Source organism: Hydra vulgaris, chromosome 13 (assembly GCF_038396675.1).
Source record: "Hydra vulgaris chromosome 13, alternate assembly HydraT2T_AEP".
Lineage (NCBI taxonomy): Eukaryota > Metazoa > Cnidaria > Hydrozoa > Anthoathecata > Hydridae > Hydra > Hydra vulgaris.
In genome coordinates, this window is record NC_088932.1 from 50,274,677 (window position 1) to 50,302,500 (window position 27,824).

General features: G+C 30.1%; 4 protein-coding genes across 8 annotated transcripts in view; 3 read left to right on the forward strand and 1 right to left on the reverse strand.

Annotated features, from left to right (window-relative positions):
* The first annotated feature begins 98 nt into the window (after positions 1–98).
* Positions 99–6,850, forward strand: LOC136090282 (uncharacterized). 2 transcript variants are annotated; one of them, XR_010643310.1, is made up of 7 exons: positions 99–631; positions 846–1,108; positions 1,310–1,554; positions 1,847–2,221; positions 2,355–3,571; positions 3,791–4,419; positions 6,717–6,850. XR_010643310.1 is itself a non-coding variant. In XM_065816566.1 (6 exons), the coding sequence occupies exons 4-6, from the start codon at positions 2,136–2,138 to the stop codon at positions 4,099–4,101; spliced, it is 1,614 nt and encodes a 537-aa protein (XP_065672638.1). In that variant the 5' UTR covers positions 99–631; positions 846–1,108; positions 1,310–1,554; positions 1,847–2,135; the 3' UTR covers positions 4,102–4,511. The 2 variants fall into 2 exon arrangements, 1 of the variants encoding a protein (XP_065672638.1); XM_065816566.1 differs by lacking the exon at positions 6,717–6,850 and having other exon boundaries at positions 3,791–4,511.
* A 5,172-nt stretch (positions 6,851–12,022) lies between these two features.
* LOC136089978 (uncharacterized) lies at positions 12,023–17,874 on the forward strand. The gene is made up of 7 exons (XM_065816081.1): positions 12,023–12,178; positions 12,274–12,373; positions 12,534–12,661; positions 13,493–13,585; positions 13,717–13,923; positions 15,616–16,209; positions 17,782–17,874. Exons 1-7 carry the CDS (start codon positions 12,023–12,025, stop codon positions 17,872–17,874), a joined length of 1,371 nt encoding a protein of 456 aa, XP_065672153.1.
* Positions 17,875–21,557: 3,683 nt separating this feature from the next.
* On the forward strand, positions 21,558–23,126 carry LOC136089979 (uncharacterized). Its single transcript, XM_065816082.1, has one exon. The coding sequence runs from the start codon at positions 21,558–21,560 to the stop codon at positions 23,124–23,126; it is 1,569 nt and encodes a 522-aa protein (XP_065672154.1).
* Positions 23,127–24,625: 1,499 nt separating this feature from the next.
* LOC100196957 (uncharacterized) overlaps positions 24,626–27,824 on the reverse strand; it is a 7,290-nt gene continuing 4,091 nt past the window's right edge. For 2 of the 4 annotated variants that reach the window (XM_065816579.1, XM_065816580.1), the window contains exons 3-4: positions 27,686–27,745; positions 24,626–27,362 (exon numbers count right to left, since the gene is read on the reverse strand). In XM_065816579.1, coding sequence (XP_065672651.1) covers positions 24,631–27,362; position 27,686 — 2,733 coding nt within the window. In that variant the 5' untranslated portion in view covers positions 27,687–27,745 and the 3' untranslated portion in view covers positions 24,626–24,630. The remainder of the gene's footprint in view (positions 27,363–27,685; positions 27,746–27,824) is intronic. The other 2 variants (XM_065816577.1, XM_065816578.1) reach the window with 1 other exon arrangement.

The following is a 27,824-nucleotide window of genomic DNA, read 5'->3' on the forward strand; positions in this document are numbered from 1 at the left end:
ATTCATTTATGTTTCTTGATTGGATTAAGCTATTTTCTATAAAAAAAAACTTCATTCTTTTAGTAACCCAATTGATACCATTTCACTTTTTTTATTAGATAAAAGTTTCAAAACGACCTTGATCTATTCAAGAACCACTTTCTAGCATATTACCTTATCAGATTGGGAAAAAAGAATCACCCAAGCTTAAAAAGCTAATCGAAAAAATAAACATTGATCTTGTCATTTCATCTATATCAATAGAGAAAGTTAAGGATCAAGATAGGGCTTATCTATTATGCAAAAGTCAAATTCAAGAAAATTCCTTTCCAAGTTGGACTGCTTTCAATATTGGTCAAAACAAAGCTGCCTCTCATGTCTCATACATTGGATATTTACCAGTTGTTGATGCTCCTGTTACTGATATTGCAACAATATACACAATATTACATAGAAGTGTTGATATTATAAACAAACTAAATTTGAAGTATGGAGTAATGTCTGTGATGAGGCTGTGTATTCAAAAATTCAAATGGTTCGGTGGAAGGAACTTGAGTTTTCGAATAGATTTGTAGTAAGACTTGGCGAATTTCATACTATGATGTCATTTATGACTGCTATTGCTAAAAGATTTGATGGATCCGGTTTTAAGGTATTTAATTAGTTTTAAACATAAGGACGAAAACTTTAGAAGATAGCTATTTCTATTTAGAGATAAAAGATATTTTTACAAATTTTGATTTTTTGTGTTAAAGTTTTTGATAAAATCATAAACTTTAATTTTTTTTTTAAATATTTGCAAGCTATCATTTATTGGTTTATTAAAACTGTAAACTTTGGGCATTAATATATCAGTTTCAATTAAGGATATTGTCATTGAATCTGGTCTAGTGGCAGAGGGAGCAATTAAAGGTATTCTCACAGGTAAACACTATAACAGAAGCATAATGGTGCATAAAATCATGTTTGAGGATTTAGGTTGCCTTAGATTTGAATCATTCTTGAACTCCTTGGATGTTCACAAGTGATGTGAAGTAGAGGATTTCTGCTTGTTATTAATGGAACTACATGGAACTTCTGAATTCCAATGGTATATTGAAAGTGGTTTGTTTAATGAAATTAGAGAAAGGTATAGTATCCAAATTTTCTTTTTTTCTTTTAATTAATAAAGTAATTTATACAATTAATTTAATGTTCTTTTTTTTTGTGAATTTTTTGTAAAAAATAAAGATAGGTATAAAAATAAAGATAGGTAATAAAGATAGTGATATTTTTACAATTAGTGAGTTTATTTTTTGAAACCGACTCAAATATTATTTTATTTACTCAGGTATGATGAATTTTTAAAAATCTCCTCAGAAAGATCAAGCACTTTTAGATTTTGGAGCTCTTATATTGATATGGTTTGGCTGATGCTGTTATTCCTTCGTGCTACTAGAACAACAAATTGGGAGCTTCATTTAGAATGTGTGAGGATGATGTTACCCTGGTATTTTGCATACGACAGAGTCAATTATGCAATTTATCTCTGTCCTTACTGGTTAGAGATGAAAGCAATAGATAGCACGCATCAAGGTGTGTTTAAGTTTATTGTTTTTGCACTAAAAAAATAAATAGTATTGAAACATTGTGCTACATCTGCATGAAATTAATTTATATTTTTGTATATATATTGTATATATATATTTATAACTACAAATGTTTATATTGTACTTATAACTACATTATTCTTTTATAATTTAACTCCCTTTGATTGTTTAGAAGATATATTTAAAATCCTATTATTACACAATGTGTAGTTGTTTTAAGTAACAAACATTTTGCGGTTACACTTAGTGTCATTTTTTCAATATTGCTTACATTTAAGGCCTACTGACGGAGTTTAAAAATAACTGGAAAGTTCAATTTCAAGCCAGTTCTTTCTCAGCTATTGCATGTGATCAGGCAATAGAACAAACGTGTAATAGAGATTGTAAAACCAATGGAGGCATAACTGGCAATACCCTCAATCGAGGAGCTGTGCAGAGATGGATTCTATCACAACCAGAAAGATCGTTAATTGCCTAACAATGTAAATTACTCAGTGGCTATGTTAAGGAATCTAGATATTTTTCAGTATTTTTATTGGTTTCTTTCTTACTTGTATACATGTATCAATGTTGGAAATCATTCTTTGCAATCATTGTAATCATTCACTAGTTGCAACCCTGCTCCAATCTGCTTCAGTTTGTAAAGAAATTAGGTAAACATAACAGAACGTTTGATGTGTTTCATTCTTAACCTAATGTTTTAGTTGTTATATTATTATATTGTTGTATACCATTTTTACTAGTTAATATGATCTTATAAGACAAATATTGATTTCTGATTTTAAGGGTTTGTAAAGATTTGGATGTAACAAGAATTAGGAAAGATGAAAAATCAGTTATTGATGTAATGGAAACAGTTTCTTCAATGATTAATCCATTTGAAAACGAAGTCACAAATGATCTTGTAAATATTGTTACTGGGATTGTAGCAGATAAGGAAACTACAAAAGATCTAGATCGAGCTTACCAGATAGGAGACAAAAACTGTGTTGATTTTATAAGGAATAACCTGAATAGTGATGATCCGGATATTTTTATCAGAAGAAAAATTTTAAAGCTAAAGACATTTGCAAGCTACAAAAATATAGTTAAACTGTCCACAGGAAAAACTGTAGTTTTAAAAAACGACTGTAACTTTTGGGTTCGTTGTTTGCTTATTGCACGTAACCGTGACATAAATATGGAAAAAGTACTGAAGTATTCGTTGAGAGTATTCCCGCCTCAGTTGGCATCTTTCGACGGATCTTTACTAAAAACAACGAAGTCGAAGCTTATGAATATACTTGAAGATAAATGTATCGATAAGTTATCAGTGGATATTCCTAAAAACAACGCATTAATTTTGGACGGTATGGCTATATTGCAAATAATTAAACCTATACCCGAAAATTTTGGGAAACTCAGTCGATTGATATTCACTATGGCAATGAATTTTGCTTTTAGGCATAAGTCAAATAGAGTTGACTTTGTTACGGACATGTATCGAAATATTAGTATCAAACACGCCGAGCGACAAAGACGAGCTGAATCTGGTGTCCAGAATGTTACTATATTTGGGCCTGATCAAAAAGTACCGAAACAATGGAAGAAGTTTATGAGTGTTGGCAGCAATAAAGAGGAATTGGTTAAGTTTCTCTTGGAAGAATGGAAAAGTTATGCAATAAATGAAATAGAGATATTTATTACACATGGTGATAGCACATGCTGCTTCAGAAATTCGATTCGTACGGAATTGTCTGAACTTCGTAGCGACCACGAAGAAGCTGATACTCGGTTATTGTTACATTGTAAGCACGCTTCGGTTTCATATGCTCATGTTATACTTGCAAGCCCCGATACAGATGTGTTCGTAAGTGCATTATACCATAGTTGGTTCATTTCTGCAACTCTTCATTTGGAAACAGGATGTAGAAACAAACAACGTATCCTTAATGTAAATAAAATCGCAAAAGAAATTGGTTACGATTGGTGTGATGCAATGATCGGATTCCATTCCTTTACAGGTAGATTCAAATTAAATTTTATAAGTGAAATCATTATCTTTCTTGCAAAGAATTTATTTCATGAACTATTTTGCTACTTTATCAAAAATAATGTATTAAATTGTGCTGTTTTAGATAAACAGCACAATTTAATACATTATTTTTGTATCTGAAAACTAATAATAACTAATTTTGTATCTGAAAACGTAAATGTTTGAAGTGTTTCTATTTATTACTTAGGTTGTGATGCAGTGTCTGCTTTTCAAGGAAAAGGTAAATTATCTGCCCTAAAGATGGAAGAAAAGAAAAAAGAATATTGTACAGCATTCCGAGGTATCGGAATGTCACTAGACGTATCAGATGACGTTGTTAATGGCATACAGAAATTTGTTTGTCACCTTTATGGTGCAAGCAAAGAAGATGTTGTCAATAAAGCACGATATTACTTGTGGGCAAATCTACAGAAGAGATGCTCCCTCCAAATTATGTTTCGCTTATTTTACACATTAAACGTGCCAAGTATGATGCTTACATCTGAAAAAATGCATTGAAAGGTATATTAAATGTTCCTTCGCCCGATGGCTATGGTTGGTCTTTAAATGGAGACCAGGTAAACTTGGTTTGGATAACAAATCCACCTGCACCCGATTCCCTTCTTGAACTTGCTCATTGTTCTTGCAAACTTGGTTGCGTCACAAATCGATGTTCTTGTAAACAAAACGGAATCACATTCACTGATCTATGCGCATGCGGTGAAGCTTGTGAAAACACCTCGTTTGACGAAAGACTCTATGATGATGATGATGATGATATGATGAAACAGAGTCAGAAAGCGATCTTGATGGATAAAAAAATAGTTGACATTTCTGGTATTTTTTCTTTTTTTAAACTTTAGTTGTTCTACTTTTTGTTACACAATATATGAGTACGAGATAGTTCAATTGCATCGACAAAAACAAAACTTATTATCTTGAGACATGGCCGGCGAGAATAGATATCAAGTAAAGGGGGGGGGGGGGTAAGTCTAAAAAGGTTACTATTCCAAATTTGCAAGCTGACCCGACAAAAATGTTTAAACTTGCAAACTAAATGAACTAAAAGGTCCACATTTGCCAACTGAATGAACAAAAAGTTATTAATTGTTACCCCCCCCCCCCCCAACTCCCAACCACAATTAGCGTCGGGTCTATCCTTGAGAACAATCCATTTTAAGGTCAATTTTGTTAGAAAAAATGTATTCAGCGTTTAATTTACTACAAGTAAAATATCACTTTCACAAAATTTGACCATAATTTTTTTTTCAATTGCCTTTTTGGGGTCAAAAAACCCGAGCCCTATTTCTCAAAAACTGCAGAGCAAAAATGGTTTCTGTTTTTCGTATCTTAGTACCATGCTCTTACAATATTGAAACAAAAAACTTAGTTATTACAAGTGTCCAACGAAAACTCATTTTTAGTCACATTTTTGCTATATGGCCTATAGGTGCTAAAAACAAGCGGTTAAATCTCTTTTTGAATTTATAATAATACTGAAATTATTAACAAGTCGTTGACGAAAATCTTTTTTGTTTGTGTAAAAATAAATTTTAGATTTATGTTTATTTTGTACGTATTTTGACGTTTTCGGTCTGTTTTATTTGGGTCCACGTTGTTCAATTGATAGTTTATTAAAGAAAAATAAAATTAATTTATTTTAATAAAAATAATTTAAGTTAATATTTATCATAAAAGTTTTGTTACGCTTAACGTATTATAAATTAAAACATTTGAAAATTTATTTTGTACAAAAAAATTTAAAACATGTTCAAACATATTATACTGTTGATTGACTATTTCATGATACGTCTGCGTTATTTCATGGTACGTCTGCGTTAACCCTCAAAAAATTCTACTTATGAATTGTTCAAATAATGTGGGTTTACAATTTAATTTCTGATAAAATTTTATTATAAGTTAGTTTACGCAACTTTTTATGCAAGAAAAAAAAAAGATAAAAACGTTTTTTTTTGGGTGCCGAAAATTTAACGAGATACTTTAAGAAAATATTTCATAAAAAGTCTATGAATTGAAAATATTTAGACACGTATATTAGGGTGGAGCGATTTTGAAAATTTTTGAAATTTGATTTGCCTGAGCAGCAAATCAATATCTTTTGGTGAAAAAAGAACCTTACTCTTTTTTTTTTAGTTTAGATGAGTTCTTAAGGTTCCTCTTTGGATTCTTTGGAATTTTTGATGGGTGCTAATATTGTTTAAATTTTTTTTTTCTAAACTATATCAACTTGATACTTAAAAGAAGCAAAATAATATGCTGATTTTGAAAATAATATTTGTTTTTATTAAAAAAGTAGAGTTGTTTTTTTCATTAAAAACCCCCGTCCTCAACAAAACGGGGGTTTTAAGGTATATTTTTGCAAGTATTTTTTTCACTAAAAAATTTTTTTAATAATATTATTATTTATGAAACAAGCATTTTTTTCTGCTTTTTTTGAGTCCAAGGTTGATATGGTTTAGAAAAAAAAAAATTCAAAAATATTAGGACCTGTCAAGAATTTAAATTCCAAAGAGGACCCTCAAGATCTCATCAAAATCAAAAAATATTTTTTTACTTTTATCTTATAATTAATAGACATTGATTCGTGTCTCAGTAATATTGGTTTTTAAACTCTTTTTTTTTTGCTATCAAAATCGCTCCACCCTAACGTATATCTTTGGAACTAAATAAGCTACAGAGGTGGTTGAAACCATTTTGAAAATGAAATATAATAAGGAATATAATGCATTTAATATAAAAAATATTTGCATTCGCTATAAATATTGCCTAAACTCCCTAATAAAAGAAAATTTAGTGAAGCTGTAGATAACTTTAAAAAAATCTGTTTTGAAAAAGTAGCACCAGGACAAGGAGGCCAATTTTTGGAGATTATGGAAGACTCAACGCAACCATTATCAGTTATTCCAGATGATTTGATACTGCTACATGAAGCTTATCAAAACACTCAAACATTTAGCCAAAAAGTACTTATTTTATCTGCAATACCACCACTACTAAATTATTCGAAAAGAGCATCTCATGAAAAATTTTACATGTAACAAGACTATTTAAATTAACATCACTTGATTAATTATTTTTTTATTTTCGAAAAAATAGTTGACTTTTTTTTTTAGGTACACAATTGATTTTGCCAGGAAGCAAAGAAAACAGGAGCACTAACATGGCGAACGGAGGTGTTTATGCAGTGTGGTTGTTTTGAGGTTTTAAATTATTATCTTTTTAAGTTCAAAATTTTTGATTGTATGGAATTATTTAAAAATGTATACATAAATATACTTGTATAAATATTCTTAAATAAAAACGTATTGGTATTTAACTTGTTAATGGATAAAAATAATAAAATGGATAAAAATAAAAATACTGATAAAAACGAAATGCAATCAAATACAGAAGCTACAGAAATGTTTGATGAGATGTTTAAGAAACAACAAAAAGACATTCTTAAACTTATAAGTGGAAATTTAAAAATTGCAAATGACAGAATCGATGGACTATTGAAAGAAATTAAAGAAATTAAAGAAACGTGCAAAGCTTTGCAAGTTGAAAGTAATTTGAGGAAATTTGAAATGGGAAAAATAAATGACAGACTCTCAAAATTAGAACAGACTCAAAAAGATATTGAAAACAGTATCGCTTTTACACAAGATACACAGGAAGAAAAAATTAATAAAATTGAAGAAAAAATTGTTACAAAAGTAGCATTTAATAAGGAAGAAAAAAATAAGCTGCGACAACTGGAAGATCGACTGAGAAGAAATAAATTGCGTCTCGAAGGAATAGCAGAAAGAGAAAATGAAAGTTGGAATGTATCTGAAGAAAAAGTTCTTAATATCTTTGAAAACAATCTAAATGTAAGTGGCGTAGTTATTGAAAGGGCACATAGAACCGGAAAAACTGGGCTAAGCAAACCTAGATCAATCGTGATAAAACTCCTGAACTATAAAGATAAAATTAGCATATTAAAGAATTCAAAAAAGTTAAAAGGAACAGGAATATTTATAAATGAGGACTACTCCTTGGATACCCTAACCACACGGAAAAATCTCTTTGAAGAAATGCGAATTCACAGGAACAACGGTAAATATTCTGTTGTTATTTATGATAAATTAGTAGTTAAAGATTTTAAAAAATCACATAAGAATGCTTAAAGTATATTTATTTATTTTATTTTTATGTCTTAAATAACATTCTTAGTTTTTATTGTTAAAATGACGGAAGCCAACAGTTTTAATGTTTTTGACATATCAGAAAGGAAAAACCCTCTAAACCGAATTAATGACGATGATAAAAACATGAACTTTTTTGACGAAATTTCAGTAGATACGACTTATTACAATGTTGACGATGTTAAACATGTTCTTACTTCTTCATCATCTTATTTGTCATTATTACATATAAACATCAGAAGCATAAATAAAATCTTTGAAAATTTAAAATTGATATTAAATAATATAAGTAACAAGTTTAGTATTATCTGTCTGATAGAAACTTGGTGTCATCGAGACGCGATAAATTCTAACTTTCAATTAACAGGATATAAACCTATTCATCAACCGAGAGAAAACGGCAATGGCGGGGGCATATCTATTTTCGTCCAAAACTCATTGGTTTTTAAACATGTTGAAAAACGTAAATGACGCTGATTGTGAGTCATTAATTATTGAAATAATTAATAAAACAAATAAAAATACATTTATAACTGCAATATATAGACCGCCAAACTGTAATTATAATCAATTTGAAAACCACTTAAACTATTTGCTACCAAAGCTTATTTAAAAAAATGTTTACTCATTAGGTGATTTTAATTTGAATTTATTGAATAATAAAGCTAATAACCAAGTCGTGAATTTTATAAATACACTTTTGCAATACAGCGTTTTTCCCATGATTAATAAGCCAACACGTGTGACTAAAACAGCTGCATCTATTATCGATAATATTATTACTAATAATTACACAAGAACTAAAATCCAAAGTGGTATTATTAAAACAGATTTAACTGATCACTTTCCAGTTTTTCTGATAATAAATTCTGCAACCCTTAAGAATAAAATAAAAACAAAAACGGTATACGTAAGGAAAATAAATAATGTATCAATCGCCACGCTTCGTGATCTCTTACATGAATAAACTGGGAACTATTGACTGATTGCAATGACGTTAATGATGGCTACAATTTTTTTATTCGCATGTTTACAAGACAATACGAAAAGGCCTTTTCAAAAATAAAAAAACTGTTAATTCTAAAAATTTGTTAAGTTCGTGGATGACGAGAGGACTCATTAAGTCGTCAAAAAGAAAACAAAAACTTTACCAAAAATTAAAAAAAAAAAAGAACTACAAAAATGAAATAAAATACAAAAAATATAAAAAATCTTTTGAAAAATTAAAAAAGCAATCCAAAAAAAATTACTACTCTTCGTTACTTAATAAAACATTTGGAAATGCAAGGAAAACATGGAATGTAATTAAAGAAATAACAGGAGTGAGAATTGTGAAAAGTGATAATCTTCCAAAAAGATTGCAAAGAAATTATAATAGAGGAGATGTTTTTGTTAATAAAGAAATTGCTGAAACATTTAACAGCTTTTTTACAAATATAGGAAAAAAGCTTGCCGGTGCAATTCCTGAGGGAAAAAAATCATTTAAATCTTTTTTGAAAAAATCTGATTCTTTCATGAAGGAGTCGGAGCTTTTAATTGATGAACTTCGACTAGCAATTAGTATGCTGAAAACAAATAAAAGTGCGGATCTGGATGAGGTTAACCCTGATGTTGTAAAAGCGGTCTCAGATATTATAGAGAAACCTCTTTTTAAAATTTTCAATCTTTCCCTAAAAAACGGAATTTTTCCTGACCAACTAAAATTAGCAAAAATAATTCCGATATACAAAGGCGGTGATGACTCAATAAAATCTAACTACAGACCAATTTCCATACTTTCTTGTTTTTCCAAAATACTAGAGCGTATTATGCACAACAGACTGTACAATTATCTTGGAAAAAACAACATTCTTTATCATAAACAGTTTGGATTTCGCAACAACCATTCCACGGAACATGCAGTAATTGATCTTGCCAACCAAATTTTAAATGGTTTTGATAACGACAGTTACACACTCGGAATTTTTCTAGATCTATCAAAAGCATTTGATACTGTCAACCACAAGATTCTAATTTATAAACTACACAATTATGGAGTAGTTCACTCCAATTTAAAGTGGCTGCAATGTTATTTACAAAATCGTAAACAAAGAGTACCATATGACTTAACATGTTCCCCATTTGAATCAATAAATTGCGGAGTTCTCCAAGGATCAATACTTGGACCCCTGCTGTTTTTAATTTATATTAATGATATTTATTTGTCTTCAAAAATACTTAATTATATTATTTTTGCTGATGACACAAATGTTTTCTTTTCTGACTCAAATTTAAGAAATATTTTTTATATTTTAAACACAGAATTAATATATCTTAATGAGTGGTTTGAAGCAAATAAACTTTCATTAAATATTGAAAAAACGAAATATATTTTGTTTGCTAAGTCATCTAAATCCGAGAACCTTCCACTCAAATTACCTGAACTAACAATTAACAATATTAAAATAAAAAGAGTTTTTTCAATGAAAATACTTAGAATAATTTTCGATGAGAATTTAAATTGGAAAAGCCAAATAAAGCTAGTCGAGAACAAAGTTTCAAAGACCCTGGAGATTATGTACAAGACAAAACATCTTTTAAATAATTTATGTTTAAAAAATTTATACTTTTCATTTATACATAGTCATATTAACTATTGTAATATTGCCTGGGCAAACAATCATTTATCTTTCTTGAAGATTATTTATACAAAACAAAAGCGAGCAAGTAGATTAGTTTTGGGCGCAAGTAGATACGAAAGTGCCGAGCCGTTACTCAAGGAAATAAATGCTCTAAATGTATGCAAACTAAATATATACCATAACTTGTTATTTATGTTTAAACTTCAAAATGAAATGATTCCAAAATATTTTTTTTAAAGTTTCACTCGAATTAATCATAAATATGAAATAAGACATTCAATGAGTAATTACTACATCCCACTAACATCACTCAAAAAATCTGACTTCTCGACTATATACCGGGGACCACGCTTGTGGAATTCGGTTCTTGACGAAAATATGAAAAAAATAAAATCTATTGCTACATTTAAAAAAAACTATAAAAAAACACTTACTAAGTTAAAATATTACGTGCATTCTCTCATTTTTTTAAAAAATTTAAATAATTTTGTATTTTTAATTTTTTATGTACTTTATTTAATTTTAATATTGTATTGAATATGTATATGCATATAAAGCGAATTAAAATTTTTGTTTTTTTTGTTTATTGTCTTTAATATGTATACGAATATGTACAGATTTGTAATTTTTTATTTGTTATTTTATATTTTAACTTTATTTTAAATTTCTTCTTTTTTTAACTTTAAGTTCTTTTTTTAACTTTAAGTTCTTTTTTAACCTTCTAAAATTTCTAACCAAATTTTTTTTCTTTGAAACTTATTAATTTCACTCTTTTATATAATATTGGAAGATGTAAAATTTAATTGTATTTTTTTGTATTTCACAAAGGGGCTTGATGATAAGTCATTTTGACTTCTACTTGCCCCAGTCAGCTTGTAATTATATATATTTGTTTAAATTTATAGCTAACATTGTAAATTGTGTAAAATGACGAAAATAAAATTAAAAAACAAAAACAAAAAAAAACAAACATTTAAACAAAACAAGAAGTTAACTTGTTATAAAATGGATATGGACCTTGCAAAACATTTCCTAAGTTATTTATTTACATTAGGACTTACTTAAAATATAGCTTATGGAACAAGCAAAATTACCTTAACCGATGAACATCAACAGGTGCATTATTTACATATAACTTATTTTTATAGCATGCCAAGTTCAGGTATTTGACATTAAATATAATGTGTTTGATGATTTCTGATGCCGTTTGCAAATTTATCATAGTGTATGCTTTGACGCACTGTTTCTTATGTCTTGTTTTCAAGAATAAGTCTTTAAAATGTTAATAAAGTGTTCTAAATACTGATGGGTTTATTTCTCTAATGAAATGTGTTGCCCTTGCGTCCACAAATGCAAACACAATAAAAGCATATTTAAAGACTACGTATGGTTTGCATTGCAAAGAAAAGTCAAATATTGCTTTACACTGTATCAGCTGTGCTTTGTGTAATTCTAAAGATAACAACTTCAAAATAAGCACTTGCTTTTCCCATCCAGAAAAGTGTCGTGACTGCACGTTACTTGCAGAATGTCTAGAGATGATTAAAAATATAATCCAGAGTATACCCGAAAATGAAGAGAATGATGAACTTCTACGATACTCTCAAAAGTATTGAATCTATATATTCTTAGATGGAGCATATTCTTCGATATGTACAACAAAACAAAGCCAAAGAGTATTCTATGAGCCAAATTAACATAGAGACCGGCTTGTGGTTAAGTGATTGCCTCAAAAAATACTTCCTGTTTAGTTCAGAGAAGGACAGAAAACCTATTTTGGTAAGAAAGGTATGTCAATGCATATCGACTACTTTTTTTACAAAACTAATGCTGGTGAATTAAAGAAAATAGTATATCACACAGTAATGCAAAAAAGTGATTAGGGTGCAAGAGACACTTTATGTGGGGCTGACCATGTAGTTGTCCAGTTTACTCAAGATGTTCTAAGTGTGAAACAGATTTACAAAAATTATAAAAACGCTGGTAAGAATATAGCTATTGTAATTATTGCTAAAAAAACAAAAGCTTATCAACCTAAATTAATAAGCAAACAAAAGCTTATTAATTTAGGTTCTTGTAATGTATGATATAGTTTTTTATCCACAACTAGAATTTATAAATCATTATCTGTTTTTTATTTGAGGTTGCTATTCAGCTATCTCAGTTGCCGAAAAGTTGTTTTATATTTGCAAGGTAAAAGGTGTACAACTTTTAAGATATGAATATAATGAGCCACAAAAAGGTAAAGACCAAGGTGATTGCAAAAGTGTTGTTTCTAAGAGATAGATTATTGCATATATCAACGCTGGTAATAATTGTACGTCAGTCCAGGATATTAAGAAAGGAATTTTTTTTTGAAGGTTCAAAAGATTCAAAAGTATCAGTGATTGAAATCGATCAGTAAAATTCAGTTAACGATAGCAAAATAACGAATATCAGTTTAATACATTCAACTTCATATAACGATGATGGAATGACTCTATGGCAATACTTTAATTGTATTAAAGGTAAAAGAGTTTAGTTTTCAGGATTAGAATTAGTTTCTGGTTTAACAGAGATAGAACCTATTGATAGTGGAGAAAATTTTAAAACAAATAGAAATCAAAAGAAATGAAAAGATATGTGTCTTAACACTGGTGTCTACTGCAGTAAGCCGTCATATCTTATGTTTTTTGATACTGAAGCTGACCTTTGAAACCATCAGATTGAAAATGCCCACAGCACCCAAAATAAACATGCATCAATGGATTTAATTTTATTACACCATGCTGATTTGCTCATTTGTTCGTCCAACTCCAAATCTCTCAAAGGAATTGATGCCGAAGCAATAGTCACTGAAAGTAAATTTAAATTTGAGCAAAATATTGATGTTACAGGATAAGCTATATCTATACGTAAGCATACAAAATTTGCAACCCAGCAGAAAGATTTCTAATATGAAGAGGTCATAGCAGGAGAAGTAACAGAACATAAAACAACAACAGAAACAGTTCTCTTCAGAATGAGGACAACGAAAAATAAAAATAATATCAAACCATTTATTCCGACTCAAGTCGACAGCAAATTTTCTCTTCAATAAGCAGAATCTCCTAAAAATACTAGCAAGGTTTGCTTGAAAAACCTGAGCAAGTTGAAGCTATTGAGGACTTTACAGAAAAAATAGAAGAAAACGTATTTGCAAATGACACTGAAAATGTAGTTAACAAGATTTTGAATAATGTTACATACATAAGTAGACCGCCGTGGTGAACATACATAATTCTAACAGCTCAAAAAAGAAAGAAAAAAAAATTACTTTTTCCGAAATAAAAGATATTTTCATTTAGCACAAAAAAGAAATACGGACATTATTTAAAGAACAAGAAAAGGTATTTGTGGACTTACTTAGCGATAACTTAAAAATAGTCAATACACGCCAAGATGATATTGAAACAAAAACATTGGATTGCACTAAAAAAATTCACTTGCTAGAAAATGATATAAAAGACTTAAAAGAAAGCTTAAATTTTCACGAACATTTAATTGACCAAAAAGTGATTTAAATTTTCACGAACATTTAATCGACCAAAAGGTGACAGATAAGCCAAACATTCTAAAAGAAACAAGAAAACTCAAAGGTCTGAATATTTACGTGAATGAAAATTTCTCTCAAGAGACGGCAAGAATAGCTAGAAATCGAATCATTTTTAATCTTAATTTTAAATATTGTAATAATCAAAATGGCTAACAAATCAAACATAACAAATATTTTAGAAATTTTTAATAAACAAAACACACCTCTTTTGAATAATGATAATGATCCAGATGTAAACTTTTTTGAGGACATCATAATCAACTCTAACTATTTTGATATTGAGGAAGTATCTAACCTCATTAATGCGTCACAAATGTTATTTTCAACTCTAACTTTAAACATTGTGCGGCCGTGGCGCAGTGGTTAGAGCGCTTGCTTTATAAGCAAGAGATCCAGGTTCATAACGAGCCTTGGACATATTTTCGCGTCACGGTAAGGAAGGAGGCGTGAACTTTCTGGTTAAATGCACATCCGCGGTGCTCTGTGACAAGACCGTTAGGTCTTCTTGGGGCACCTAAATAACAGTATAAAAAAAATAAAAAATAAAAAAAAAACATTCGTAGTATGAACAAACGTAGTATGAAAAACTTTGAAAGTTTTAAATCAATGCTCAAAAATATAAACTCTGAGTTTACGGTAGTATGCTTAATAGAAACATGGTGCAGAAATGAAAAAAATAATTTTCAAATTCCAGGTTATAAGGCAATCCTCCAAACTCGAGGTGGTGGCATTGGTGGTGGTGTATGCATTTTTGCTCATGACTCAATCCATTTTCAGAAAATAGAAATTTTAAGTATTCAAAACGCGGACTTTAAATTTCTAACTATCGAATTATTAAACCACAATAATAAAAAAAACATTTTAATAACTGCTTTGTATAGACCGCCATGCGGAAATAAGAAATATTTTTTAAAACACTTTAAATGCTACTTAAAAAAAGTAAAACACAAACAAATTTACATTACGGGAGACTATAACCTAAGTTTTTATAATGTTAAAACTGATAGCGATGTAAAACGTTTTTCAAACACTCTTTTTCAGTACAACATTATTCCCTTAATTAACAAACCTACTCGCGTAACTCTTCAAACCGAATCTCTCATTGATAATATTTTTACTAACAACTTTACAACATGCAACATTCAAAGCGGAATCATAAAAGAGCGATATAAGCGACCACTTTCTAATCTTTTTCATTTCGGATTTTTTTTAAAAAGGAAAAAAAAATCAATCTACAAAGGGAAGTAAAAAGGCAGATTAATGAAATTAATATTGAGGCGTTTAGAAATTATTTACTCAAAGTAAACTGGAAACAACTCATTAATTGCAAATATGCTAATATAGCTCATGATTTTTTTTACAATGAATTCATTAATGCTTACAATAAAGCGTTTCCGATGAAGGAAATAAAAATTAAGCTTAAAAGCCTGCAAAGTCCCTGGATTACAAAAGGGCTTATTAAATCTTCAAAGAAAAAACAAAGACTATATGGAAAATTCTTAAAAAATAAAACTTATCAAAACGAAAAAAAAATAAAATTTACAAAAACCTGTTTAAAAACCTGAAAAGAAAAGTTAAAAAAATTATTTCTCAACACTCATCACTACAAAATAATATTGGTAATAACAAAAAAACTTGGGATATAATAAAGGAAGTGATAGGAAAAAATAAACAAGATCATGGTAATACTAAATCAAAATATGTGTTCACTGAAGATGAAAGAACAGTAATTAATGAGCGAAAAGTTATTGCAGAGAGTTTTAATAATTTTTTTATAAACGTCGGTCAAAACCTAGCAAATAAAATAACTCCCGGAAATAAAAATTTCAAATCATATATTAAAGAAGAGGACTGTGTGATGGATGAGCTTGAAGTATCTCCTGATGAACTTCGGTTTGCTTTTAATATGTTTAAACCAAACAAAAGCTCAGGTCTTGATGACATAAGCCCTAGGGTTGTTAAAGAAGTTTTTGATATTATTGAAAACCCCTTACTAATTATTTTTAATCTTTCATTTAATAATGGAATTTTTCTTGACTTTTTAAAACTAGCAAGAGTAGCTCCAATTTTTAATGACGATGATATTTCTAAATTATCTAATTATAGACCTATCTCAATACTTCCATGTTTTTCTAAAATTCTAGAGAGAATAATGCATAACAGGCTATACAATTATTTTATTAAACATAAGTTGCTTAATAATAATCAGTACGGATTTAAAAAAGGGTACTCGACAGAACATGCAGTAATTAAATTTGTTAAAGAAATTTTAAACGGATTTGAAAACAACAGAAAAACTCTCGGGGTTTTTATTGACCTCTCAAAGGCCTTCGATACTGTGGACCATAATATTCTTCTTTACAAACTTAGAAATTATGGTGTCAAAAGTAATAATTATAAATGGTTTTTTTCCTATCTTAATAATCGCAAACAATGTGTATCTTATGACAAAACCTTTACTAAACTAGAAAACATTTTTTGCGGAGTTCCACAGGGATCTATTCTAGGGCCTTTATTATTTATTATCTATATAAACGATATTTACTTATCTTCTAGTGTATTAAATTTCAATCTTTTTGCTGACGACACTCAGGTTTTTTATACCCACTCAAACATAGAGTCAATCTGTATCGCTATGAATCATGAGCTTGACAGCCTTAATGAATGGCTGAAAGCCAACAAACTATCTCTACATAAAACTAAAAGCAAACATATTCTTTTTCCTAAATCCTCCAAATCTGAAACTTTGCCCCTAAAACTCCCAAATATTTCAATAGAAAAAACTAATTTACAACGGACATTCTGCATTAAATTTTTAGGCGTTTTACTTGACGAACAAATAAGTTGGAAAGACCACATTAATTTAGTAGAAAATAAAATTTCAAAGAGTATTAGAATTATGTACAAGACAAGACATATGTTGGATAAAAACTGCTTAAAACTTTTCTACTTTTCGTTTATCCATAGCTATATCAGTTATTGTAATATTGCGTGGGCCAGCATTTATCCATCAAAATTAAAGCGTATCTTAAATAAACAAAAACAAGCAAGCCGCCTTATATTAAATGCTAATAAATACACCAGTGCCAATCCACTGCTTAGAAAGCTTGGAGTGCTTAATGTTTATCAATTAGATATTTACAGTATTCTTTTATTCATGTTTAGATTTAAATATCGTATGCTGCCAAATATTTTTGACGACCTTTTTGTTATTATTAATCATAAATATCAAACAAAGCATTCATTACGTAACTATCAGGTACCAAAAACCTTTTTAAAACAGTCTAATTTCTCAATAACATACCGAGGGCCACATTTGTAGAACTCATCAGCGCCGTGCTGTAACTTTTGGGGGCCCTGTGCAAAAACTAAAAAAAAAAAATTTTTTCTTTTAATTCGTAGTAATTTATGGTATTGGAGAAGTTTTTCTAATTTATTTAATAGGGGGCCCAGTGCGATTGCACTTGTTGCACTTGCGATAGTACGGCGCTGGAACTCATTCCTTCCAATTGCAAGTAAAACTATAATTTTACTTCAAACTTTAAAAGTTATTTTTAAAAAGCAGTTATTTGATTATGACATGTTTCAAATTCTATTTTATTTTTAATATCTTCTTTCTTAATTCTTAACTTTTCTTTCGTTTGGTTAAAAGCAAAACAATTTTTTTTGCTCATTTATCTAAATTTGTATTTATTTCCTTTTTTTTTATACATATGTATTTTTATGTAAAAAAAAAATTTTTTATGTATAAAAAAATGTAAAATGTTTATTTAAAAGTATTTATATATTTTATTGATATTGTAAAATTTTATGATAGATTAATGATAGTGTAAATGATACAACGGGGCTAGATGATAAGACTTTGTCTTCTGCCTGCTCCAGTCATATCTTAACTCAAAATATTTTGTAAATAACTTATTATGAAAATGACGAAACAAATTATAAAAAAAAAAAATGTTGAGAAACTAAACAATATAAACTATTGAGTATTTTAGTCAACTCAACGGTTTACGTTATATAAAGAAAGTTTGGTTACAATCATATATTATAATAAAACATGAAGAAGAGTTGGTACAGAATATATATAAGAAGTATTATCAACTAAAACATAAGAGCATGGCAAAACATGCAATGCACCGTGGGAAATAGTATAAACCAATAGTTTATTCGCGTGAAGCCGAATATACTTCAACACTCCTGCCACTATTGACGAGTAAAGGAATATTCTTCTCGTTAACGAAGACGACAGTTACTATTTTTTCTTTGTCAGAATATTCAGTAGAATATAGTTTATTGATGGGTCATTTAACTGTTGCTGCTAATCAAACTGTCATAAACGTAAATCGTTTGGATTGGCTGCTTATATAAAACAATTAATGCCCCCCTTGGGAATATGTATAAATAGCGTGCTTATCAAAGCCTCGCTATCTTGGAGTAACCTATCAAAAACAACGGGCTCGAGCGACTCTTCTATTACTAGCTGTGATCTACGATATCTTCTTTTTGTTTATCGCATATTTGTATGTACTTATTAATTATATTAAATTGAATTCGTTTTACAATACGACTTTTACGTAAAGCAACAGTATCATAATTGATTCACATATTAACATAATTGATTCACATATTAACAGACCTAACTTTTATGTAAACTAATAAATTTTTATTGTTTAAAGATACATTTTTATTTACAATTTTTTTTATATAAATATTAATAAACTTAATATAATACACAAACCTATAAAAGTAATTCATTTATTTCCAATAAAAAGACCTTAGATTTTAAAAATAGTGTTTTTAAATTGTTTACTTTCATTAGTAATAAGTTAATGTTTATATTTCCAAATGATGGCATTTTCATTCCCATTTCTTATATAACACAGGCAATTTTAAAAGTCGATTTTTTTAAAAATGTGTTGAGAACAATCAAATGCTTAATAATTATATATTATATTTGTGTCACACTGGTAAAAAAGAGGTAAAATCATGGTTAAACTATGTGTCCGGGGCTATCCTTCCAATTTTGAAACATGTCTTTTTTCAAACATTTTTTTAATTATGTTTTGTATATTATTAAGGTAATCAATAAATTATTTTGTTTCTAATTCAATAGATAAATGTTTATATTTTTAAAAAGTCTATTGACACTTTGATTTCTGTTAGTACATGTGTACAATCTACTTTTTTCTTAAGTGTCCGGTGTGGTGAATTACGTCTTCCAAGATACTAACAACAATTAGCGGTTGTTTCTTAATATAAACATTAATGTATTTGAAATGATGTGGTCTTCGTAGAGGTATGGGAAAATTACGCCAACGTAATTAATTGTAATTAAGTTTATTTATTTTGTGGTTCTAAACTTTATATAAAAAGGGTGATATTTGTAAATAATTTATTCGCAGTCAGATGAAAATAAAATAAAATTGATAAACGAGTGAAATCATTAGTGTCTCAGGGAAAGTATTAAAAATTTCCCCACACTAAAAGGTGGCGACCATGCCAGGACCTACGAAACCTACGAGTTAGTAAAGAATGGACCAAGAGCGAATTTACCAAAGAGAAGTCAGCATGATAAGAATAAACATTAAAAACATAGAACGCAACACGATTAATGGCGACAAATCAAGCATAATCTTGGCGCTGGACAAAATAACAAATTTATTGGGAAGATTTGAAATGGCAAAGGATGAGCTGACCAGGAAAATGCTTGACGACGGCGAAAGCATCGATTCAGTTGAAGAATGGCTTTCGAAACCAGTAATGGAAGTAGAAGCAGCAATTGAAATCAAAAACAAAATGGTGGACAAGTTGGATTCGATAAATAAAAACGAATGCGTCAGAAAATTTGAGTATGAAAAACAAATAGTGGAACAGCAGTTAACGATTCAAAAAGAAGCAGAACAAGCCTCATTGAGAAAACTTCAAAGCGAAGAAGAATGGTATTTAAAGAAACTAAAAATGAAAGAAACATTGCGTAAATCTCTTGGAAACGAAAACGAAGCTACTAAACAATCTGTCAAACTTCAAAAGTACACAATTACAAAATTTAATGGCGATTATAAAGACTGGTTGCGATTTTGGAATCAATTCACGGTAGAAGTTGACAACTCAAACATATCGAACATCAGCAAATTCAACTACTTGCTGGAACTTGTCGAAGGAAAGCCCAGGGAGGATATACTTGGTTTACCTCATTCGTTGGAAGGATACGATGAAGCTAAACGCATACTACAAGAAACTTACGGAAAAGATATTTGGGTTCACAAAGCATTGATTAAAGATTTGGAAGGATTGACGGCTATACATAGCTCGTACAATATCAAAGAAGTTCACGACTTTTACAACAAGCTTGCAAGAACTGTACGAACATTGAAAACTATGCAGAAACTACAAACGGCTCAATCATTCGTGTATTCATTGATGGATAAACTTGGACCAGTTCGTGAAATACTTACACAAAACGATGATGGATGGGGAGAATGGGGACTGGAGCAACTTGTCGAAAAGTTGCAAAGGTACATTGAAAGGAATCCGTTGAACTCAACTTTTAACTCAAGCGACGAACAAACAAAGGGCGATAAAAAGAACACGAACGTTCAGTCAAGGCCCTATGAACATCGAAGCACTACGTTTAAACAATACAATGGCAGTCTTTATGACAAAGAAACCAGGGCAACTAGTGGAAAGCATGGATGTGTCTACTGTGGGTTACAAAGTTTGCTGAGGGCAAATCAACAAAAATACTTGGGATTCCTTGGAACAAAGAAACGGATCAACTATCGATTGACTTTACTGCTTGCATCAATAGTGGAGATAAAGAAGTGATAACAAAAAGGAAAATGCTATCCGCCATTAACAGTGTTTTTGACGTATTGGGATTTAGTGCACCTATTTTAATCACTGGAAAAATATTATACAGTCGGCTATGCTTGTTAAAACTCGGATGGGATCAACAAATTCCATATGAACTTTCGGAAGAATGGAAGACCTGGATCAAGGCAATACGAATTAAAAGAACTATTTCAATTCCGCGGAGCGTTCTGTCTGAAAGAAGTATTGAAATGGAGCTCCATGGATTTTCAGATGCAAGTAAATCAGCAGTATGTGCATGCATCTACATTGCAGTGAGCCACCGATATTCGAAAACCAGTAACTTACTTGTAGCGAAAGCACGGATCGCACCAAGGGATCTTAGTATTCCTAGACTGGAGCTGGTAGCAGCACACACCTTGAGCAAGTTAATGAATCACGTTAGGAAGACATTGAACAAGTATAATATTATTGAAGTATATCATTGGGTTGACAGTACTGCAGTACTTTATTGGTTAAAAGAAAGGGGCAGTTGGTCACAATTTGTCAGGAACCGAGTTCAACAGATATTATTAAATGGAGAAGTAAAATGGCTTTATGTCCCAACAAAAGAAAACCCAAGTGATCTTGGAACAAGAGGAGTAAGTCCTGAGAAACTAACAAGTTTGTGGTTCAATGGACCTATATGGTTAAAACACAAAGAAAATTGGCCAATTCAACCAGAAATATTTGAAACGCCGAACGCATTTATGTGAAACTATTCATTTAAGAGAGAACGTCAGTATGGCAACAGAAGAAATAAAGGGACTTCATATATTTAAGGAAATATTGAGTAAACACAAGTATTGGAAAATCATAAGAATATCATCTTTCATAAAAAGGTTTATTTACAATTGTCGGAATGAAGAAAAAATAACAGGACCACTGAATGCTGAAGAGATGATAGAAGCGGAGTTGGTGAATCTTAAGTTACTACAAAAAGCTGTTGCGATAAAGTCCAATGTGGAACTTAAACAGGATGAAAAACAGCTTTGGAGGTGTCATGGAAAAGTCTCTGGGTATAATCCAATATTTGTACCAAAAGGTTTTCAACTAACTCTAAAAATTATTGAGTATCATCACGCGAAAACGTTACACGGGGGAGTAGGAGATACAATGAGTAGCATTAGAGAAAGATTTTGGATACCAAATTTGAGAGTTGCTGTAAAGAAGGTCATTCGTGAATGCAATCTATGTAAGAGATATAGAGTGAAACCGCTGTTACCGCCAACAAGAGCAATGTTACCACGTTTTAGAACTGAAAATATCGAACCGTTTACGGTTACAGGTGTTGATTTTGCCGGTCCGCTAAAGTATAAAGCGCAAGGGAAGTTGGTTGAAAAATGTTATGTTGCACTGTTTACATGCGCATGTACAAGAGCTGTCTACCTTAGACTTTGTCATGACCTAACGGCAGGAGAATTTCAGAGAATTTTAAAGGAGTTTGTTGTAAGAAAAGGACCACCACAAATGATGATTAGTGATAACGCAAAAACGTTTGTGGCAACAGGGAAGTGGTTACTAACACTTAAGAAGGATGAAAATCTCGCAAACTATCTTGCTACCACAGCCATAAAATGGAGGTTTAATTTATCAAGAGCGCCATGGTGGGGAGGTTTGTTTGAAAGATTAATAGGGATAATGAAGAAAAGTTTGTCAAAAACAATTGGGAAAGGCATCCTAAACTTCTTTGAATTGGAAGAAGTATTGCTGGATGTGGAATGCGTTATGAACAATAGACCACTTTGTTATCAAGGTGACCAATTCGATAAGCAAGTATTAACACCAAATGTATTAATGAGGGGTAGACCGGCAGTTTTGCTTGAAGAAGATATCGATTTAATAACAAGGGATGATTGCGCATTACGGAGAATCAAGTTTGTGAAAAGTTGTAAGAATCACTTAAGGAAAAGATGGATGAACGAGTACGTGCACGCAATGGAAGAACGACAACAAGCAAGGGAAAAGAGAGGTAACGTGAAACTCCCAGAGGTCGGAAGTATGGTACTCATAAAAGACGATGTGAAGGACAAGGCTCTTCTCAACATTGGTCGAATTGAAAACAACATTAAGGGGAAGGATGGAGTTATTCGTGGCTTTAAAATACGTCTTGGAAATGGTTATGTAATTGAACGACCAATTCAGTTGGTGTGCAACTTGGAAATGGGGTGTGGGACAGAAAGCGGAATCGAATCGGAAGAGAATTTAGAAACCAAGGCCGAAGAGGATACCTTGAAAAGAGAACCAAGACAGGCGAAATTAAATGCACGACAAATAATCAGTTCCATCATGGAAGACGAGATGGCTGATTAAAGCCGAAGTCTCAGCTTTAATCGGGGGAGTGTGTGGTGAATTACGTCTTCCAAGATACTAACAACAATTAGCGGTTGTTTCTTAATATAAACATTAATGTATTTGAAATGATGTGGTCTTCGTAGAGGTATGGGAAAATTACGCCAACGTAATTACTTGTAATTAAGTTTATTTATTTTGTGGTTCTAAACTTTATATAAAAAGGGTGATATTTGTAAATAATTTATTCGCAGTCAGATGAAAATAAAATAAAATTGATAAACGAGTGAAATCATTAGTGTCTCAGGGAAAGTATTAAAAATTTCCCCACACCGGGGCTACTCGACATTCCCCTTTACAATGTATGTACTAAAATCGATTTAAATTGATTATTTATAATATAAAATGAAAATTTATATTATACATAATCAATATATTAATTCCAGGAGATATTTTCATTTAGATAACCTTAGAGTTTTGAAACGGAATCACTTTTTATTTCAACTTCGTTAATAAAAAGTTGTGACAAAATGATTTCTAAAAATCTTTTTTTTTTGTTTTTGCATGCAAATGGAACTAGAGTCAATTTGGTTTTGATAATATTTATAGTAAGCTTATTACATTTAAACCTGTTAGACACTTAGATATACTGCATGAGAGGAATAGATTGGTATCATCTGCGTACATGATACTTATTAGGTTTGAAACTTTATTCAGACCATTTTTAATTCCTGCCGGTAATAAGCAACATACCGTGAAACAAGATTCATGATTTATAACTATACGATAAATAATGAGTGTATTCCCCTGAAGTGTGATTAGATTTAATTAGAAACAGTATACTTAATCAACACAAAACAGAAAAACAATTAAATATAACAAACAAACAAACAAAAATTTTGGTTTATTATTTTTATTTATCTATATACTTTAATATAATTAAAGCTATAATAGGCGGTTTTCTATAGCAAGTTTAAAACGCACCAGAGTTGAAGTGTATAAGAAAACAATGTTTACGTTAAAAAATAGGTTGAAAAACTTTCTAAAAATAGCATTTAGACATATGTAAAAAAATGACAAACAATCTTAAAACAAGAAATGTGGCGTATATGATCAAAATTGCCTATTTATATAATCAATTTTACATCACCATTATTGTTTTGGGATTAAAACTCGTTTTAAAGCATCATAGAATGTCAAAACCGTTTAAAAATTTTTTTCTTAAATTTTTTTTTGCGTGTGCAATATATGTAACATCTTGGCGTCAGTATTGATAACCTAAATACTTTTTTGTTTGATTTTAAAGATTGATTTTAAAGATATAATAACTAATTTTAAAGATATAATAATTGATTTTAAAGATATAATAAAATTTGTAGTATATTATATATCTGACTATTACAAATCTGACTATATTTTATTTTTCAGAACCATTAAAAGTTAGACTTCTACATATTTCTTTCAAATGAACGAATATATCCCCATACCCTAAAAAAACACACAAAGTAAAAACAAAAGCACAAAGTTAGTTTACATTTATTTGAAGATTAACTGTTTCATCACTTTCAGCCAACATATAAAAAGATGTTATATATTGCAACGAATTAGGCGCTATTTTTAGGTCTATCGGAAAAACTTCAGCGGCTTGCCAACTAAATAATATCGTACTAGTTGCGCAAGAAACTTCGACTAATTCTTTGCAAGAGTTGAGCAACTCAAAGCTCAAGACTTTTTTATGTTCCCGTCTTAATAATAATAAACAGGGTTTATTTTTTACATAATCAACTTGACTTGTTTTGCCAAATTGTTTGTACTCGTTGACGTAATCTCTAGTAATTTTTTGGATGTTTTTATTCGAACATAAACACATTTGTATAGGAATGCTAGAATCTCGACACTTTTCAAATGTATTATAAACAGAAATCCGCTCCCAATGTTTAACAATTAACATATTCATTGAATCATTTCTAAAATTGTTATAGTAAACATTGAAATGAAATCTTTCTTTTGTTTTATTCTGAAACTTTATAACTACATCAAATGTGTAAACAAAACCGAACTGGATTTCTTTTCGAATAACATTACGAGTAAGGCTACCAGTTAGGTGAATACATCTATTCGTAGCTAATTTTTTTCTTTCGGTAAGTTTATTGTTCAGTTTACCTATGGCAAACTCACCTAACCATATAACAAACTCTCTATTTTCTTTTTGATCAGGAAATTCAATTTTGTTTATGCATTTACAGAGCGCATATTCGCTTATATGAAACTGATCACAGCTTGATCTTTGTAACATTTTACTCATGAGCAGATCTTCCTTGCTTTCATCTGCAAGGTTTACAAATCGTAAAATTGTGTTTCGTAAATCTATAACGTTACACAATGAGTTTTGGTTAGACTTTAAATTATTCATTTTTGCAGAACCAAGTTTTTGAGCTACCTCTTTTGGAACAATAATAAACATGAAAGGGTCGTATACTTCAAATCTACCTGCCATTTCATTTATTGAATACTTTGTTGTTTTACCCCCGTGATCTGAAAATATGACACTAAGGGTATGTTTCTCTTTGGTAAGTTTTTGGACAAGACTTGCAAGGTCATTGTCAATTGCTTTTATGCGAATACCAGAGGATTCGTGAGCGAAATTGATATGTGTGTAAGCCAATAAAGGTCTAGAATTAGGTGTTGTGCTTGTAGCCATTATTCTCTCATGTAAATGTTCCATAAAGTAACTAGAAAGTGGCTTCCCGTTTAAGCATATAACTTTCTTAGTATTAAAAAGATTTGTTTTTTTGTATTTGCGTAGGATTTCACACGACATATGAGTCAAACCAAAACTATCAACACCGTAGTATTTACTTACATTTTTTATTTCGCTCCAGATATTTTCGTGTTCCAATTTAGTTTTTGCTTTAAATTTTCGATTACCTGTAAAGATGTTTCCCCATTCATCAAACCAACATGTGTCTTCTTGAGCCAAGGTCTGGTAACCTGCATTTTTGAACTTACTAAAAAAGTCTTCAAAGCTATATCGTCGATTTTGAGTAAAGTTGGAAACCATCTCACCAGAAAATAACGCTTGTATATTAACGTAGGTAAAATGAGCAAGACTTTGAAAGAGCTTGTAGTCAAAGATATAACTATCTCTACTTAAGTCGTTATTTGTTTTATTAAGAACTGCAACTGTTTTTTTTAGAGTTCTGTAAAAGTGTTGTCTTGATAATGAGTCAATTACGATAATGTTTATGTTCCATAAGTTGGGTACTTTTATTTCATGTCTATTTTGATAAGTAAGTATAAACGGTGGGATTTTTAGTACCTGATGAATTTTGCGTTTTTTTTCATTGCAAGTAAGAAAAATAAACTCCATCCTGTGTCTTTCGAACATAACTTTGTTTTTAAATATATTTTTATGGAGTGACGTCAAGTTTAGATTTTCGATGTAATTGATTCTACCAGTATCTGAATTTATTATTCCAACAGAAAATAAATTTTTTTGGCATAAAAAACTATTACAAACAAGATTCAAATTAGTTGTTACATCAGATCGGGTAGAATTTTGAAAACTGCAAATAGTAGAAAAAGGTTTATGAGGACATTTATTGTTTTCATTGGAGAATGTATTTTTGTTATAGTACTTAGTTGCAGAGCTGCAAATGTCCATATATTCTGTATAAAGCAAACAATCTGATTTGCTTTCGTTAGCCTCATTTCCAATACTCGTTTTTGGACATTGTTCTGATAAACTTGACCACGCTGTATCGTAATTATTGATCTTTTTAACTTTTGGTTCCAGTAAGTCAATATCGAAATAAGATGCTAAACCGTCGATATATGCAGTATTATTTGTAGGTTTCTTGATGTTATGCCTCTTCAACGCATTATTATTTTTATTTAAAACCGGTGAACTCGTTTTTTGCCAGGTAACAACAGTGGTGGGTGTATTAAATAAATTGGTTTGTTTGATGATGGTTCCAATAGTCTCAAAAGTCTCTTTGTCAAATATTTTTGATTCTTTGAATTTCTCTGTTTTTTTATTCCGAGATGTTGCTTCTTTTTCACGAACGGAAAAATCTTTTCCATAGTTTTCAAATGGTCCGTATTGATTGCTATACTTGTTTTCGGCTGATATAAGAGTCTTATTTGGCGCATTTTGTCCGTGTCTTGTGGTATTAGCTTTGTTTCTTTCAAAGTTGTTGATGAGTCTATTGTTCGAATCAGAGTAAGAAACAGAAGGAGGTTTAACATCAAATTCCACTGAAATAAATTGAAACTGTTTAATACAAGACGCTTAAAATTCCCTAATACAAAAATAATTAAAATGCAAAATAAAAACGGGCACAAATAGCATGAAAAATGTTATTTTAAAAGAGTAACATAGATTTAAGCACATTCGATTCCGTTTTATAGTCTATAATAATGACTTTCATTTAGGTTTCAAAAAGTTGAAATGTTAATTTAACTTATTAATTATTAACAGGTGTACGAAGCATTTCAATGTATTCTAGACTTTTTTACAATAGTTAATATAATGACAATAGACACTTAAAATTCTTACTTAAACTAAAATTCTTACTTACTTTTAATAACATTATTTCAATTTAATAACATCGTTTCATGAAAAACAAATTTCAACAACTCTAAAATGAAATTTTATAACAATTGCCGCTTTTAAACCATTTAAAAAGCTTATTAAGATTTATTCCAGTTAAATTTTTT